At 37.6% G+C, this 18,306-nt stretch overlaps 1 protein-coding gene across 7 annotated transcripts in view; it reads right to left on the minus strand.

Annotated features, from left to right (window-relative positions):
* ULK4 (unc-51 like kinase 4) overlaps positions 1–18,306 on the minus strand; it is a 709,752-nt gene that overhangs the window by 552,524 nt on the left and 138,922 nt on the right. For all 7 annotated transcript variants that reach the window (XM_050780350.1, XM_050780346.1, XM_050780348.1 and 4 more), the window contains one exon: positions 10,051–10,134. In XM_050780350.1, the coding sequence (XP_050636307.1) occupies positions 10,051–10,134 (84 nt within the window). The remainder of the gene's footprint in view (positions 1–10,050; positions 10,135–18,306) is intronic.

Here is an 18,306-nt window from a genome sequence, read left to right on the forward strand (position 1 = left end):
CAAAAAAAAAAAAGAATTTGGTGCTACTTTATAGATGTTTTTAAGGGTTTATTATTTGTTTTTTTTTTTTTTATATCCAGTATTTTTAGTTGCTTTCAGAGGGATAGGGTTGTCCAGGTATCTTGCCGACTATACTGCAAGAAATGAAAATCCTATATTCTTGGTTCAATGAATTACTAAAACAATAAAATAAGTCAAAAAAAAAAAGATTCCAGGTACTTTGAAGGAAAGATCAATCCACAAATGTGAAACAACCAATGTCAGTATTTCAGATGTTAATTTTGGTGCTGTTTATTGGAAAAGACTCAGATTATATTTGTGTGTGGTGCTATGTTTACTTCTATTTTTGATTTTAAAGGTAAATATAATCAGTTTCCGCATATCACTGAGTCAAAGCGTGTCTTCTCTCGCCTGCTCTGTAGTGTCACCTCTGTCATATGAATTGACATGTCTCTTTCTAGGTTCTATTTGGTTCTGTTGGCCTACTTATCTCTGTGCCACACTATCTAAATTAATAGTCTTTACTTTTAATATATATTTTCAATATATGCAATGTTTTGCCCTACCAATATAATCTTTTTTCAATAATGTATTTTGGCCCTTTTTCACTTGCATGTAATTTCTAAAATCAACTTTAGTTTATCTATTGGGATGCTGACTGAGAATACATCTATAAAGTTGAGGAAGATTAATTGATATTAGTATACAACAGAAAACAGTCAATGAAAACACTAACAGTAAGAGACAGACACATTTAATTTTGAAAACACTGGAATAAGATGACAGCTGACCGAAGTTCCTTTGAATTCTTGATCACATTCAGCTAATGTGTTTATTACTTAAGTTAGCTCTCCACTATAGGTCCAATTCTTTATAGTTAACATTTATGAAACTATATTTATATATCACATGCTGGCCAGGTATAGGAAAGACACTGCCCTGTCTTCATTTATTGGGAAAGAGAAATGGCTTTTTATCCCTAGTTCTGTACTCCAGCTTTTTATTGTTTTGTAACTTCATTTGCTTTATTTCTTACTTGTGTCATTATTAAATCATTTAAGGCTATGAACTTTCCTTTCAATCTAGTGTCAGCAATAGCCCATTAGTTTTGACATGCAGTGTTTCCATTATTGTTACTATATAGACAGTCCCAAGTTTCGTTTTAAAATTTTCCTTCATCTAAGGTTGTTTATGAGATGGTTTAAAACTTTCCAGGTGGGTGGGATTTTATTGCCTTTACTCCCCTTTGTTGAAATAAAGTTGTATTACCTAACAGTCAAGAATGTGGTCTGTTCTATTTCTCTCTTTCTTTAATGTTGTGGCAATGGCCAGGAGTGGTGGCTCACACCTGTAATCCCAGCACTTTGGGAGGCCAATGCAGGAGGATCGCTTGAGCTTAGGAGTTCAAGACAAGCCTGGGCAACTTAAGGAGACCCAACCTCTATTTTTAAAAATTTAAGACAAAAATAAAGTTGTGGTTATATGTAAGATAAACAGATATAAAATTGACCTAAAATTTCACCTCAATAGTGTATAGTTTTGTGGCATCAGTCCATTCAAACTGTTGGGCTAGCTCTCATTTTTACATCTATCGAAATGCTAATTGGCTTATTTCCTTTTTTCCCCCCTCACATTCAAAAGTTAGTAATGTACCTTACTGAGCATGGGCCATTATTTTATTTTATTTTATTTTATTTTATTTATTTACTTGAGACAGGGTTTGCTGTTGCCCAGGCTGGAAAGCAATAGTGTGCATAGCTCACCATAGCCTCGTACTCCTGGGCTCAACCAATCCTTCTGCCTCAACCTCCAGAGCAGCTGGGACTACAGGCGTGCACCACTACACTGGGCTAATTTTAATTTTTTTTTTTTTTGTAGCGATGGAGCCTCACTATGTTGCCCGGGCTGGTCCCAAACTCTTAGCCTCAAGTGATCCTCCCACCTAGCCCTCCCATAGTGCTGGGATTATAGGTATAAGCCACCGCACCTGGGCTTTAGTTATTTTTAAATTTTATTTTTAGAGATGGAGTCTCACCCCGTTACCCAGGCTGGAATGCAGTAGTACACTCATAGCTCACTACAGCCTCAAACTCCTGGGCTCAAATGATTCTACTAAGTAGGTAGGACTATAGGTGTACACCCAGCTAATATTTTTAATTTTTTAGAGATGGAGTTTCATTCAAGGATCACTTGAGCCCAGCGATCCTCCTGCCTTAGCTTCTGAAATCGCTGGGATTACAGGTGTGATTGAGCCATGGCGCCTGGCCAAACATGGGCTATTGATTCTGGTTATTACTCTTTTCCTTTTCCTTCTAATCCTTGTATTGGAAAGAAAACAGTATGGAAATTTTATTTCTTCATTTTATTGACATGTAGATCTCTGCATAGAAGGCAATTTTAGTTTTAAATTATAAATGTTTTGTTCGTTATTCACAGAAAACTAGATTTGCCATGGGATATTCATAAATGTTGCATGAATGAAGGGTTTTCTAGTCAAATAAGTTGGAACACATTGGGTTAAACAAACTTGGACAGTTTTCTTTCTGGTAATTTTTAGAGTTCTAAATTATGATTCTACTCAAGAGGATATTGTATGCAGCATTTTCAAAGCTACCTCATCCTGTGTCATGTTGCGGTTACGCTTTGGGAGAGGAAGCTATAATCTTATACTGAGACTGTAATGAATGTATTAAAGTAATTTTCAGTAGCTTTCTATTTTAGAGTTACCCGAGAAATTATGACAGCCTTTTCCAAACAGGCCAACCTGCTTTGTGAACATGATTTCCATAATTTTAACAATGGGGAGGCCAGGCACGGTGGCTCATACCTGTAATTCCTTCCAGCACTTTGGGAAGCCAGGGCAGAAGGATCACTTAAGCCAGTAGTTCAATACAAGCCTGGGCAACATGGCAAAACCCCATCTCTACAGAAAAATACAAACATTAGCCAGGCACGGTGGCACACACCTGTAGTCTCAGCTACTCAGAGGCTGAGGTGGGAAAATTACTTCAGCCCAGGAGGTCTAGGCTGCAATGAACGGTGATCACACCACTGCACTCCAGCCTGGGTGACAGTGCAAGACCCTGTTTCAAAAACAAACAAAACAAAACAACGCAAACAAGGGTGAGATAGATGTTCGATCTTTTTGTCCTCGTTACAGATGTAAATGCTCAGATGGAAAGAGGGAAGTATTTAGAGTGAAAAACTTTCGGTGGAACACACCCAAAAATAGGAAGATCAGGTATAACTGTTCAAAAAAAAGAGTAGGGCAGTATAGAAGAAAAGGCATCCATGATAATATGGAATAATGATTTCAGAGCTGGTGCTGGGATTTCAGAGATCTTGAGCTGGGAATTAAAAGATGGGAATTTCAGTCTCGGATGTGCCACTCCTTAGAGGTTTCATATTGACTAAACTTTGGGGGTTCCACTTGGTGGTGTTTGCTATTAAAAAAAAAATGTGCCAATGATCTTCCATGTGTTTCTGAGTTGAGTCCCACCCCTGAGTCTGAAGACTTACCCTTCCATTGCTTTGCCCTTCAAGTTTGTGCCCATTAGCAAAAAGAACTTTTCTCCTTGGGATCACTGCTGTGTTGATTTCAGAAATATTTGGCATTGAATTTAAATACTATATCTTTCATATGTATGTACAATAGGGAGGCTGAGAAAGTTGTCTTTTTTTTTAAGGTGTTCATTTTTGGGGGACAGGTAGCAGTCTACTCTACAATCTACACAGAAGCTGGAAATAGCCCCTAGAGAATTTCCACATGTCTAGAGAAGATTAATTTATACATTTGTATCTAATCAACATTTTTTAGCTCACATAATAGTCTGTATAATTATGGGTACTGAACCGACACCTGGCATATGCTGTATTTAAAAATGTGAGGTTCAATGAGAACACATGGACACAGGAAGGGGAACAATGCATACTGGGGCCTGTCAGGGCAGGCGGGGGAGGAGCATTAGGAAAAATAGCTAATGCATGCTGGGTTTAATACTTAGGTGATGGGTTGATAGGTGTACCAAACCACCAAGGCAGGCATTTACCTATGTAACAATCCTGCACATGTACCCCAGAACTTAAAACAAAATTATAAAAATAAAAATAAAAATTTGAAATTCAGAACATAAACTGTTGGTTTTATTATTCATATTTTCTTAATTCAGAAATTATTTTCTGAACTATAGTTTATTAGATAATTTTGATGTAAAATTTTCTAAGAGGAAATTTAATTTTTACTTTTTAATTAGGGCTCTTTGTTCTTCTTTTTAAGAAAGTCAGTGACAAATAATTTATATATTTAATTAAAAGAGACTGGATTTGAATTTTTAAAAAGTACTAGAAATGTTAGCCATTATATACGTTATCTTTGAAATGTTTTAGACACTAATTACCTAAACAAGGAGCAAATAGGTTAAATCTCTTGGATTTTAAGAAGAGTTAAAATGTACAGTTACATTTTCTGGTTTTTTAAATTGTTACGGTCTAAATTTATTTATTCTTCCTAATGAAGAAATCTGTATGTGCCATCAATATCAGGTTCTTTGTGGGCACTCACAATTCCCCTTCCCTTTTATGCAGTGAAGGTGGGCAACGTGTGTGTGGAACAGAAATGATGTCATTTTCTTTCTTTTGAATATCACTATGAATCTGATAATTCAAAGATTTCTAACTTTCTGAATGCCATTATTAGTTGGATTCACAATGGCTTACCAGGTACAGAGTTGCCCAGCGTGTCTTGGAGTGAACTATTAAGAGTGGTATGAGGGAAGCGATTCTCAGCCAGTGCTGAGCAGTGTAGACCACTGCCAAAGAGGTGATGGGGTAAGAAGCACACACAATGTGGCATTTTCACTGCAAAGGGGAGGTTTGTGCTGCCTCTCCTCCTGTGGCAGGTCTACTCACAGGGGAGGCTCTAAAGGTTGTCTTTGCTGGGTTTGGCATGTGAGAACTGATGAAATATCTGTATGTAGTATCTTTCATGGATTTATATTGGTTGGATTTCTGTGTAAATTTTCATATGCCTTTGACTGCTTTACCCCATACAAGCTTTGTATGCTTAACAAAATCTATAACTTTTCTGTCACTTTCTCATTTAGTATCTGCCTTTCTGGCTTTTTACTTTATCTTTTTATTATTGTTTTTAGTTTAATGAGATTATGGTTAGAGAGAAAGATATATGAATATTCCACTTCTTCGGAATTCGTTGAGGTTTTCCTTATGGCTCAGTACATATATACTTGGGGGGGCAGTGAATTTTGTCACTTTGGAGAGAGATGTTTTTTCTATACATTAGGTCAAGCTTGTTAATTTTCTAGACAGATGTAGATCTTCTCTATGCTGATTGTTTTTTGTCTGTTCTATCAGGTACTGAGATATGTGTTTAAATTGCCCTCTTAGGGTTGCAATTTTGTCATATTTTGCTTTCATGTATTTTGACTGCTAGTTATTAGATACATTAAAATTTTAGATTGCCTTTTCCCTTGGTTTATTATAATTTTCATCATTATTTTGTGAGCTTAAAAAATCTCCCATATTGCTTTTTACCCAAAGCCTATTTTATCTGATAATCATATAGCTAACCACACTTCTTTGGGTTAAGTACATATGACATGTGCATCTTTTTTCATTCTCTTTCAGTCTTTCTATAAATTTATGTTTTAGACGTCTTTTCATACTGTTTATTTTCTAATTCCGGTTTTGTTTTTGTTTTTGTTTTTGTTTTTGTTTTGAGATGGAGTCTTGTTCTGTTGCCCAGGCTGGAGTGTAGTGGTGTGATCTCAACTCACTGCAACCTCTGCCTCCCAGGTTCAAGCGATTCTCCTGCCTCAGTCTCCTGAGTAGCTGGGATTACAGGCGTGCACCACCATGCCCAGCTAATATTTGTATTTTTAGCAGAGACAGGGTTTCACCATGTTGGTCAGGCTGACCTCGTGATCCACCCACCTCGGCCTCCCAAAGTGCTGGGATTACAGGCATGAGCCACCACGCCTGCCCTAATTCTGTTTTATAGTCGTCTTCTCTTAACTATTTAGTCCATTTACATTTATTGTGATTGTTGGCATAGTTTCATTTATAACTTCCATCATATTTTGTGCTATTTGTTCCATCTGTTTTGCATTTATGTCTTCTTTTTTGTTTCTTTTTTTCCTAATTCTTTTCATATTCGTGGTTATTCTATTGTTCTTGAAATATATATTTTATGTGAATACATTTGTGAGTTGACAACACTTTATTAACAAATATACTATTTCACTTTTTTTACTACAGTTGTTGCTGCTAAGAAATTAGCTGTCAGAGCAACTGTGGCTTCTTGAAGGAAATATTCTGTAAATCAAGTGAGGACCTGCTTATGCTTTTAGTTTCTTGTGGGCTTTCCCTCCTGCAACCTGCACTCCCAGCTGCAAATACATCCTCAATGCCCTCCTCAGATCAGTGAGATAGCAGGGAGATGGGGGAGTTATTGTTCACATCTTTTATACTTAGTTGTAGGCACTGGGGGCTCCTACCTTAAATTGGGTCTGGATAGGGGATTCTTCACTTGACTATTTTTATTTTTAAAAACCAAACTGGACCTACACATAGCACCATGCACCAAAGATAATTACAAATAGATTAAAGCTCTAAATGGGAAAAGAAAAAATAAGACTTTTAGAACAAAATGTAATAGACTCTCTTAATGATGTTGGAGGAGGGAAGCATTTCGTAAGATACAAAAAGCACAAATCATAAAGGAATAGATAAACTAAGCTACACAGAGCATGGTGGCATGCATGACTATAATTCCAGCTACCTGGGAGGCTGAGACAGGAGGACTGCTTGAGTCCAGGAGTTCAAGACCAGCCTGGGCAACACAGAAAGATTGTATGCGTATACACACATACATACACACACACACACACAGAGTCTATATACATATTATATATAAAGTGGCTACATTAAAATTAAGAACTTCTGCCTATCAATAGACACTGTAAAGAAAATGAATAAATGCACATGCACGTGGATACACATATACTCACACACACATATTACAGCAAAGCAAATAGGACAAAATGTTTACTGTTTAATCTAGGTGATGGAAACAAAGGTGATTATTACAGCTTCCTTTCCTTTTCTAATGCTTGAAACATTTTATAATAATAGGTTGTAGAGGGTACAGAGTTCCTAAAAAGCAATAGGAAAAAAACAAGTTTAAGACTTGACAAGCACTTTTCAAAACAGGAAAACAAATTCAAAACAAATACAAAAATTAGCTGAAAATAGTAGTATGCATGTGTAGTCCCAGCTACTCGGGAGGCTGAGGCAGGAGGATTACTTGATCCCAGAGGCGGAGGCTGCAGGGAGCCAGGGTGACAGTGAGATCCTGTCTCAAAAAAATAAAAATAAACCACTTAATGCCCACCAGATTGACAAAAATTTAAAGTTCACCTCTGTCAAATGTTTGGGAAGATACGGGTTAATGAGTACTTCCATACCCTGCAGGTGGGGTACAAATTGATACACACACATGCATGCACACACATGCACACAGAGTCCAGAAATAAGTAGACTGGACCAAATAGAGCCCAGAAAGAGACATGCCAATTGATGTGACAGAGGTGACGCTGCAGAGCAGGGGAGAGAAGACAGACTTTCACTCAGTGATGTGGGGAAACTGTGTGTGTGTGTGTGTGTGTGTGTGCGTGTATGTGTGTGTGTGTGTGTACTCACGCACGTGCACTGAGGCATATTTCAACAACATCTACACAGTGGTCCAAATGAGCTATAGTTTACACAATCAGCATGTAAACTAACCTAGCTTTAAAAGCAAAGGAATTAAGTCTCAAAAGAATATGGCGCCATTCCATTTATATAGAGTTCAGCATTAAGAACCGATCTATTTACTGTTTAGCTAAATAATATTTCATGGTGTATATACGCCACATTTTCCGTATCCATTCATTCACTGATGGACACTTAGGTTGATTCCATATCTTAGCTAAGAGATTAATAACCAGAATATGTGGATAAAGAAAATGTAGTACATATACATTATAAAAAACTATGCAGCCATAAAAAAATTATAAAATCATGTTCTTTGCAACAACATGGATGCAGCTGGAAGCCATTATCCTAAACAGATTAAAGCAGGTACAGAAAACCAAATACCATGTGTTCTCACTTATAAGTGGGACTAACATTGGGTATAAGTGGACAGAAAGAAGAAAACGACAGACACTGGAGATTTCTAGAGGGGAGAGGGTGGACAGAGAATAAGGGCTGAAAAACTACCTACTGGATACTAGGCTCACTACCTGGGTGACAGGATCGTCATAACCCCAAACCACAGCATCACGCAATATACCCATATAGCAAACCTGCACATGTACCCCCTAAATCTAACATAACAGTGGAAATTTTTTAAAAAATAACCAGATATATAAGGACTTCAACTCAATAGCAAAAATCAAACAAACAAACCAACAAACAACCCAATTTGAAAATGGACAAATGATCTGAAAAGACACTTCTCAAAAGAAGACATAAAAATTGCTAGCAGGTACATAACCAAAGTCTCAACAACGCTAATCATCAGGGAAATGCAAATCAAAACCACAATAAGATACCATCTCACTCCAATTAAAATGGCGGTTATCAAAAAGACAACAGATGCTGGCAAGGATGTGAAGAAAGGACAACTCTTCTACACTGTTGGTGAGAATGTAAATTAGTACAGCCATTATAGAAAACAGTATGGAGTTTCCTCAAAAAAAAAAAACTAAAAGTAGAGCTACCATATGATCCAGCAGTCCCACTGCTGGGTATATATGCTAAAGAAAGAAAACCAGTATATCAAAGAGACAACTGCACTCTTGTACTCCCATCCTTATCACAGCACTATTCACAATAATGACTTTTACACTGTCAACAGGATCCCTAGAAGTCTTCTCTCTCCCTTGAGTTCCTATATTTTGTTCTTTTGCATTCATGTGTTTGACATATTCCACTTTATGTTTTTATTTTCGCTCCCACAATAGGTGAGGTCTGTGTGTGAACAGGAATTTTTTCATCCGTGTGCCTCTAAGTGCACCTACCTTGAAGCTTTCAATGCTAAACCCAAACATGTCTTTTGATGATAGCTGAGAATGACTTTAATTTTTATATCATTGACAAAGTACAATTGTTAATATACATCATATCCCATAACAACAAATGACTAGGTATTCAAACTTACAGACTGGGAAGAGCTCAAACTTTTCTTCTGGATCACTAGGGGAAAACCTTGGGGAGTTTTTCTACACTTAGAACACGATTCTGTTACCATATAAAGTAGGAAGCAATGAACTCAAAAGAAAGATGTTTATCCTGATAAATCTTTTTCATTCCTGAAGGAATGTTTTCACCCTATGGCTTTGCCTTGGGTGAAACAATGTCAAATGATTTAATGCAAACAGAAAATGCCAGCCTTTTAGGTTGGTTACTAAATCCTTTACATAGTTACACGTGGGAGCTACATATAGATGAGTTGGTTTGTTGGCCAGCTGGCTGGCTTTCAGCCATTAACAATTGCTTAAGAAATGATGTGAATAAACTGAAAAATCACATCACATAATAAATACTACTTAATATTAAAATCAGTGGATATTAGAAGCTTCCCTGTTTCTAAACCTCAAAATGGCGATCTGACAAGATAATCACGGGTTGTCTCGGGCTCACAGAAAATTCTCTGCACACACCTACCTTACTAAACTGGTGTATCAATAACTTTAAGGGGGGGGGGAGGGTCATTAAGAATATGCTATTGAATGCTAGTTACATTGTTTATATAAGCTATCATTCCTTTAAAAAGCAAGACATTTGAACAAGTGAATGAGAAAGCTAGATCATTTTTACACTTGCTCCACTGTAGGTCACTTGCTCATGGTGGGTTGTCAGGATTATTTAAATTCAGGAGCAATACTTAGTTGACAAGCTCCTGCACCGCTGCAGGCTACAATCCTCATACAGTGCCTGAAGGGTTATTACAATTGCCAGCATCTACCGAGGACAACAAAGGAGACTTACCCCTTCCCGAAGGCACCTCATTAGCACTGTGTATGCAGCCAAGGGAACAGCCCAGCACTCTCTAGGGTTCTTTTTTTTTCCTTCCTAAAATGAAGTGGGAAAAAAAAAGGCAGTGAAGCTAACAGCACAAAAGATATTAACCCATTCAAGCAAATGGCACAGCTCCAAGTACACAAACTATCTAAAACCTAATAATCTATTTAAAGTATTACTTACTACCTGACAATAATGACTAGATCAAGAATCTTTTACTGCATTGTATATACAAGGTATTTATTCTATTTCTCACTGCATTATCTATGATATGGGTAAGATCCCCTCAATAGAAGCTAGATTTAAAAACTTGAGAAATGACAATATGATCCAATATGATCTGACAGATACATCAATCTAATGATAATTGTAGATGATAATACAGATACAACTATCTTAAAAGTATTACATTATCTGGAATGATTTGAAAGCATAGAAAACACAAGTTTGAGTAATATCTTAGGATAATTCACAAGCACAAGTAAAAGGTAGTATGTTACTCAGTAAGAAAAGGAGCTAAATAAAACAAGCAAATGAGCGGGTACACTGATTTTAATGACATGAGCAACAATTCTCTCCCAGAAGATTAACCAAATTAGTGTAATAACCTCAAGCACACTCCTGCAGCCTATCAAATACAATCAGAAAATAAATCAGGTACCACACAGAAAGATGAAAAAAATTAATTTTTAAAGCAGAAAAAGTTAGGTTCTACTTACAGAACATACTCAAGATTGTCCAAATGACAGAACTAGTACGTTATTAACTTACTTCAGCTACTATGAAAAACAGTTTGGAGATAGCTCAAATAACTAAAACTAGAACTACTATTTGAACCAGTAATCTCATTACTGGTTATATACCCAAAGGAAAATACATCATTCCACCAAAAACACACACACACACTTATATGTTCGTCGTAGCACTATTCACAATAGCAAAAACATGGAATCAACTTAGGTGCCCATCAACAGTGAACTGGATAAAGAAAATGTAGTATATATCTACCATGAAATACTACTGCAGCAACATGGATGCAGCTGGAGGCCATTATCTTAAGCTAATTGAAGCAAGAACAGAAAATTAAATACCATGTGTTCTCACTTGTGAGAACTAAACATGGTGTACACATAGAAGATAGGAACAAAAGACACTAGGGACTACTGTAAGTGGGGAGGGTGGGATAGGAGTAAGGGCTGAAAAACTGCATATTGACTACTATGTTCACTACCTGGGAGGCAGGATCAGTCATACCCCAAACCTCAGCATCATGCAATCTATTCATGTAACAAACCTACACATGTACCCCCTGAATCTAAAATAAAGTTGAAATTTTAAAAAAGAATTAGTACATTACTAATCCAAAAGGATTTTATACCCATGAGAAGAATCATGACCCATTAAAACCATACCCTTACTTGATTATAGAATTCCACATATGGTTATACCCTGGACATTATGATCAGGAGCTGCTCCAACTCAAAAATCACTAATTCACACTAAATTTAACTTGCAAACACAACTTTCTTTCCTTCCCTTATTCTTCCCTTATTTAAAATGCCTACCACAACTCTTAACATCAGTGGACTCTGTGCCCTCTCCCCTGGCCCCTCTTCTTTCCCTCAACAGATCACCTACTTCACTCCCAGCCACTTAGAATCCCTGGCCCATCATTTAATCACTCCTGCCCCAAACCTGAACTATCGGTCTCTTTAGTTGTCCCTTTACTCTTGTTTGGGAAACCTCAACCTCTGCGAAAGCCAGCCGCTTGTTTTCTCTAAGTCTGCTCTCAGGCAACTGGGCCCTTAGAGAAGGTGGCACCACAGAGCACAGAGTCCATTACTTACTTGGGATCAGCATCCTCAGGGGACCTTCAACATCAATCTCCAGCCATACTATTTCTCTTATCACCACCATCCCTGAAAAGGCTATTTTAAACCTATGACCCTCCCACCACTTCCCCTACTTTCCTCCGACACACATAAAAAGAATGGAAGTTCTGAGAAAGGAAAGGCAAACTTTCCTCCACATAAAGCCATCTGCTACTTCTGCCCAATGGTTATGATAGGACAGGTTCCTCCATTCATCTCCCTCCACTTGGGCTCAGGATCCCATTCCCATCCTGCCCTCCTCAGGGTCATTAGCTAATGGACTATCCCTTATTGCTCCTAAATTTTCAACATCTTATCCCCTCTGGATCTTTCCTGTTTCCACCTGAATAGGGTCACTCATTTTAAAAACAAGACCTTCCTCATCCCTTGGCCCCTTTTCACAACTATCCTCACTTTACACTGACTTTCTCAGTTTCCTCACCTTCCACTATCGCCTCAACCCACTCCAATATGATTTCTTCTATCTCCCTCATTCCAGGGAAAATAAATAAATATATAAAAAGCTCTTGTTGAGTTACCAGTGACTTTCATGTCATTAAATCCAACAGATCCCTCTTAGGCCTTTAAATTGGGCCTTAAACTACATTCAGTCCTGACTTTCCCTTTCCTGAAATACCCACTTCTCTCTCCTAGTTTTGCTCCTGCGTTGCTTACTCTCATCCAGGCTCTCAGAATCTTGTCTTCAGTCTCCATTACTCTCCACATTTAAACCAGAATTATCTTTTTGGCATGCAAATCAGCTGACATAATTACTCTTCTTAAAACTCTTTAATGAGTTCCCCTTGCTCTTCGGATCAAGACCAAGACATCGGACTGGCGAGGAGCCCTTCATGATCATGTCCCTGCCAGTCTCTCCAACCCTGCCTCCTTCCTCACTTCTCTCCTGTCCCACTGGCCTTGGTGCAGTTCATGCATGAAAAAAGCACCTACTGTGCACCAGAAACTCCTCTTAATAATGGCCGTAAACCATAAAGAGGCAGATACATTTTCTTCCTTAATATTAAGTGCTCAGGGGAAGACTGAGATTTTTTTGTTTCATTTTGTTTTTGTTTTTTTCCGGTTTTTTGTTTGTTTCATTTTGTTTTTGATATGAAGTTTCGTTCTTGTTGCCCAGGCTGGAGTGCAGTGGCATGATCTCAGCTCATCGCAACCTCTGCCTCCTAGGTTCAAGTGATTCTCCTGCCTCAACCTCCCAAGCTGCTGGAATTACAAGCCTGAGCCACCATGCCCGGCTAATTTTTTGTAGTTTTAGTAGAGACAGGGTTTCGCCATGTTGGCTAGGCTGGTCTCGAACTCCTGACCTCAGGTGATCTACCCACCTCAGCCTCCCAAAGTGCTGGGATTACAGGCATGAGCCACCATGCCCGGCCGAGATTTTTTTTTTTAAAGAAGTAAACAAAATAAGTAAGTCAAGATAATGACAAGTGCTATAAAGAAAAACAGCAGAGTAAGAGGTTGCAGAAAGACTGTAGACAGGCTGGCTCCATCTCAGATCACTCATAGCCAGGGAAAGGTTTTCTGAAGGGATTTTTGAGCAGAGAGAAAATACAAACAACTCAGAAGAAAATATTACAAGCAGAAGGAACAGCAAATGTCAATATGGTGAGGCAGAAGCATGGCATAGTGGGTTTAAAGAACTATGGGGAGGTCAGTATAGCTGGAAGGAGTGAGTAGGAAGGTAGTGAGGAATTAGGTCAGATAGATTCTGAAGAGCCAGCCCATGAGGGCCTAGAAGGTAATGAGAGAGACTTTGGCTGTGACTATGAGCAAGGCAAGAAGAAAGAAATTATGCAATAAAACAAAAAAGACAAAATAAGAATACCTGAACTCAGGGTGACAGGTATCCTTGACAAAAGCAAGAAAAATACATAAACTGAAAAGGTGTTGCCTTATAATATCCTCTACAGAATAAGGTCTGGTCTTCTGTCCGTAAGCCTTAGGGTGTTACTAGAGAGCCAACAAGACTTAGGTTGGTATATTATATATACTATATATAATCACTTCAGCTCAGTCCCAACAGATCAGCACTGACCTGAGATTTTTAAGGTTTATTATAGTCAAAGTGACAATTCCACAAAGCCCTCATGTCCTGAAAAGTTATTTATTTTTGTAGATTCAGGGACTTAACTTCCTTTTCCAGTTTGCTATCAGGAGATGTAGTTAAATTTCATAGCCACATTATCATCCCTTTATTCAAATAGCCTAGCTTGTATTCAATTAAAGTATATACCAAGAGCTAGGAGTGGTAGCTAACACCTGTAATCTCCACACTTTGGGAGACTGAGGCAGGCAGATCACTTGAGGTCAGGAGTTCGAGACCAGCCTGGCCAATGTAGCAAAATCCCGTTTCTACTAAAAATACAAAAATTAGCTGGGTGTGGTGGTACACACTTAGAGTCCAAGCTACTCAGGAGGCTGAAACAGGAGAATCACTTGAACCCAGGAGGTGGAGGTTGCAATGAGCCAAGATCATGTCACTGCACTCCAGCCTGGGTAAGAGAATGAGACCCCATCCTAAAAAAAAAAAGTATATGCCAAGAAAAATTATACTCTAGATCTACTTTTAGATCTAGTAGGAACATGATTCTGTATGATTCTATCTGCATAAAATTCTAGAAAATGCAAACAAGTCTATATAAAGAAAGCAAAACTTTATATAGTATGTATGGAGTATGGAGACAGGAAGGGATTAAAAAGGATGCTAAGGAAACTTTTGGAGGTGATAGGTTCATTTTTTGTGTGTAGTGATGATTTCATAGGTGTATACATAAATAAACATTTATCAAATTGTGATCTTTAAATATGTGTTTATTTTATACCAATTATATCTCAAGCAGGGGGCAGGGAGGAAAAACTATAGGACCAAAAAAAGAAGAATTAGACTAGACTCTCATTATTGGTAAGATAGCAGACCAGGTACCTGATTACTCTTCTAATGAAAGCAACTGGTTTTATTTTGACATCCTTAAAATGCATCAAAGATCTGACAAGATAATAAAGAATAATTAAGCCAAAAAACAGACAATTGAAAGCATGGGATAAACTGAGCACTTAAGTTTTATTTTCTCTGGGGGCATACAAAACTTTGTAAGTTTGAGCCTTGATGTCAAGACCTTGAGGGTCCAAAATAGTGGTAAAGTAGAAATAAATTCTCCAGCCCTATCCCCAAAGAACTGCAAGGAAAAGTACCTTTCACAAAACTTGGCACATAATGTACATCGCACAGGGAATGTTCTCTTATTTATTTATTTATTTATTCATTTATTTATTTGACAGGATCTTGCTCTGACACCCAGACTGGAGTGCAGTGGCACAATCATGGCTGACTGCAGCCTCAACCTCCTAGGCTAAAGCAATCTTCCCACCTCAGCCTCCCAAGTAGCTGGAACTACAGGTGCACACCACTACACACAGCTAATTTTTGCAAGTTTTTTAGACAAGGTTTCACATGTTGACCAGGGTGGTCTCAAACTCCTAGGCTCAAGAGATCCTCCTGTCCCAGCCTCCAAAAGTGCTGGGATGGAAATGTTCTATTACATGAAAAGAAGAGGAAGCACGGAGCTACAAGTACTGATTGAGAAATATACCTATGTTAATTATTAAGAAATAGCTCCAGTGTACGTATCTCCATATAAGAGTCTTTTTTTTTAATGGCTAGTATCATCGCTTACCAAAGTATCTTGACCTTGATGGAGCTTATGTTGAAAAATAAAGTTTACATTCTCGTTATGTATACATACATATATATACACATATATTTGTGTGTGCATGTGTATATATATACACATATTTTTTTTTAATTTTAGGTTCCAGGATACATGTGCAGGACATGCAGATTACATAGGTATACATGTGCCAGAGTGGTTTGCTGTACCTATCAACCCATCATCTAGGTTTTAGGCCCCACATGCATTAGGTATTTGTCCTAATGCTCTCCCTCCCCTTGCTCCCCATCCCCTGACAGGCCCTGGTGTGTGTTGTTCCCCTCCCTGTGTCTATGTGTTCTCATTGTTCAACTTCCATTTATGAGTGAGAACATGCAGTGTTGGGTTTTCTGTTCCTGTGTTAGTTTGCTAAGGATGATGGCTTCCAGATTCATCCATGGCCCTGCAAAGGATATGAGCTCATTCTTTTTTACTGCTGCATAGAATTCCATGGTGTATGTGTGCCACACTTTCTTTATCCAGTCTATCACTGATGGGCATTTGGGTTGGTTCCATGTCTCTGCTATTGTAAATAGTGCTGCAATAAACATAGGTGTGCATGTGTCTTTATAGTAGAACGATGTATATTCCTTTGGGTGTATACCCAGTAATGGGATTGCTGGGCCAAATCGTATTTCTGGTTCTAGATCCCTGAGGAATCATCCTCCACAATGGTTGAACCAATCTACAGTCCCACCAACAGTCCAAAAGTGTTCTTATTTCTCCACAGCCTCACCAGCATTTTTGTTTCTTGACTTTTTAATAATTGCCATTCTGACTGGTATGAGATGGTATCTCATTGTGGTTTTGATTTGCATTTCTCTAATGATCAGGGATGATGAGCTTTTTTTCATATGTTTGTTGGCTGCACAGATGTCTTATTTTGAGAAGTGTCTGTTCATATCCTTTGCCCACTTTTTGATGGGTTGTTTGCTTTTTTCTTGTAAATTTGTTTAAGTTACTTGTAGATTCTGGATATTAGACCTTTGTCAGATGGGTAGATTGCAAAAATTGTCTCCCATTCTGTAGGTTGTCTGTTCACTCTAATGCTAGTTTATTTTGCCATGCAGAAGCTCTTTAGTTTAATTAGATTCCATTTGTCAATTTTGGCTTTTGTTGCCATTGCTTTTGGTGTTTTTGTCATGAAGTCTTTGCCCATGCCTATGTCCTAAATGGTACTGTCTAAGTCTTCTTCTAGGGTTTTTATGGTTTTGGGCTTTACATTTAAGTCTTTAACCATCTTGAGTTAATTTTTATATAAGGTGTAAGGAATGGGTCCAGTTTCAGTTCTCTGCATATGGCTGGCCAGTTTTTCCAGCACCATTTATCAAATAGGGAACCTTTTCCCCATAGCTTGTTTTTGTCAGGTTTGTTGAAAATCAGATGGTTGTAGATGTGTGGGTTATTTCTGAGGTCTCTGTTCTGTTTCATTGGGCTATATGTCTGTTTTGTACCAGTACCATGCTGTTTTGGTTACTGCAGCCTTGCAGTCAAGTAGTGTGATGCTTTCAGCTTTGTTCTTTTTGCTTAGGATTGTCTTGGCTATACAGGCTCTCTTTGGTTCCACATGAAATTTAAAGTAGTTTTTTCTAATTCTGTGAAGAATGTCAATAGTAGTTTGATGGGAATAGCATTGAATCTATAAATTACTTTGGGCAGTATGGCTATTTTCATGATACTGATTCTTCCTATCCATGAAGATACAATGTTTTTCCATTTGTTTGTGTTCTCTCTTATTTCCTTGAGCAATGGTTTGTAGTTCTCCTTGAAGAGGTCCTTCCTGTCCCTTGTTAGCTGTATTCTTAAGTATTGTATTCTCTTTGTAGCAATTGTCAATGGCAGTTCATTCATGATTTGGATCTCTGCTTGTCTATTGTTGATGTATAGGAATGCTTGTGATTTTTGCACGCTGATTTTGTATTCTGAAACTTTGCTGAAATTGCTTATCAGCTTAAGGAGTTTTGGGGCTGAGACGAGGGGGGTTTCTAAATATAGAATCATGTCATCTGCAAACAGAGACAATTTCACTTCCTCTCTTCCTATTTAAATACCCTTTATTTCTTTCTCTTGCCTGATTGCCCTGGCCAGAACTTCCAATACTATGTTGCTCCATGTACTGTTCCTAATAGTGTATAACTATTGAGCGAAAAAAGTGAGTTTCTACCTGTTGCATAAAATGACACAAAATCTACATTTGTATTTGCTCATATGTACAAAATTCACTCTGCAAATATAAGAAATTATATTTGTATTTTATAATATTTATATTAGATTACATATAATTATAATATTTATTGGGGAACTAGACAGATGGGGTACAAAACTAGGAAAAAGATTTCTCCCCATATACCTTTCTTCACTTTCTAGTGTTCTAGGTTCGTGAATATGTTATCCCTTTGAAATACAAAATTACCTGAGAATAAATTCAACCAAAGAAAGATGTACAAAGGCATTCTGTATAGAATAAAAGAATTGTAATAAAATTTGTTAATATGTTAATATATGTAAATACTTTTTGTGCATTGGAGGACTATATAAATATCATAAAGATATAAATACTTTCCCAATCAATACACAGATTCAGTACAATTCCAAATGTGATTTGGAAGACTCAAAATCATAAATAT

This window comes from Macaca thibetana, chromosome 2 (genome assembly GCF_024542745.1).
Source record: "Macaca thibetana thibetana isolate TM-01 chromosome 2, ASM2454274v1, whole genome shotgun sequence".
Classification (NCBI taxonomy): Eukaryota; Metazoa; Chordata; class Mammalia; order Primates; family Cercopithecidae; genus Macaca; species Macaca thibetana.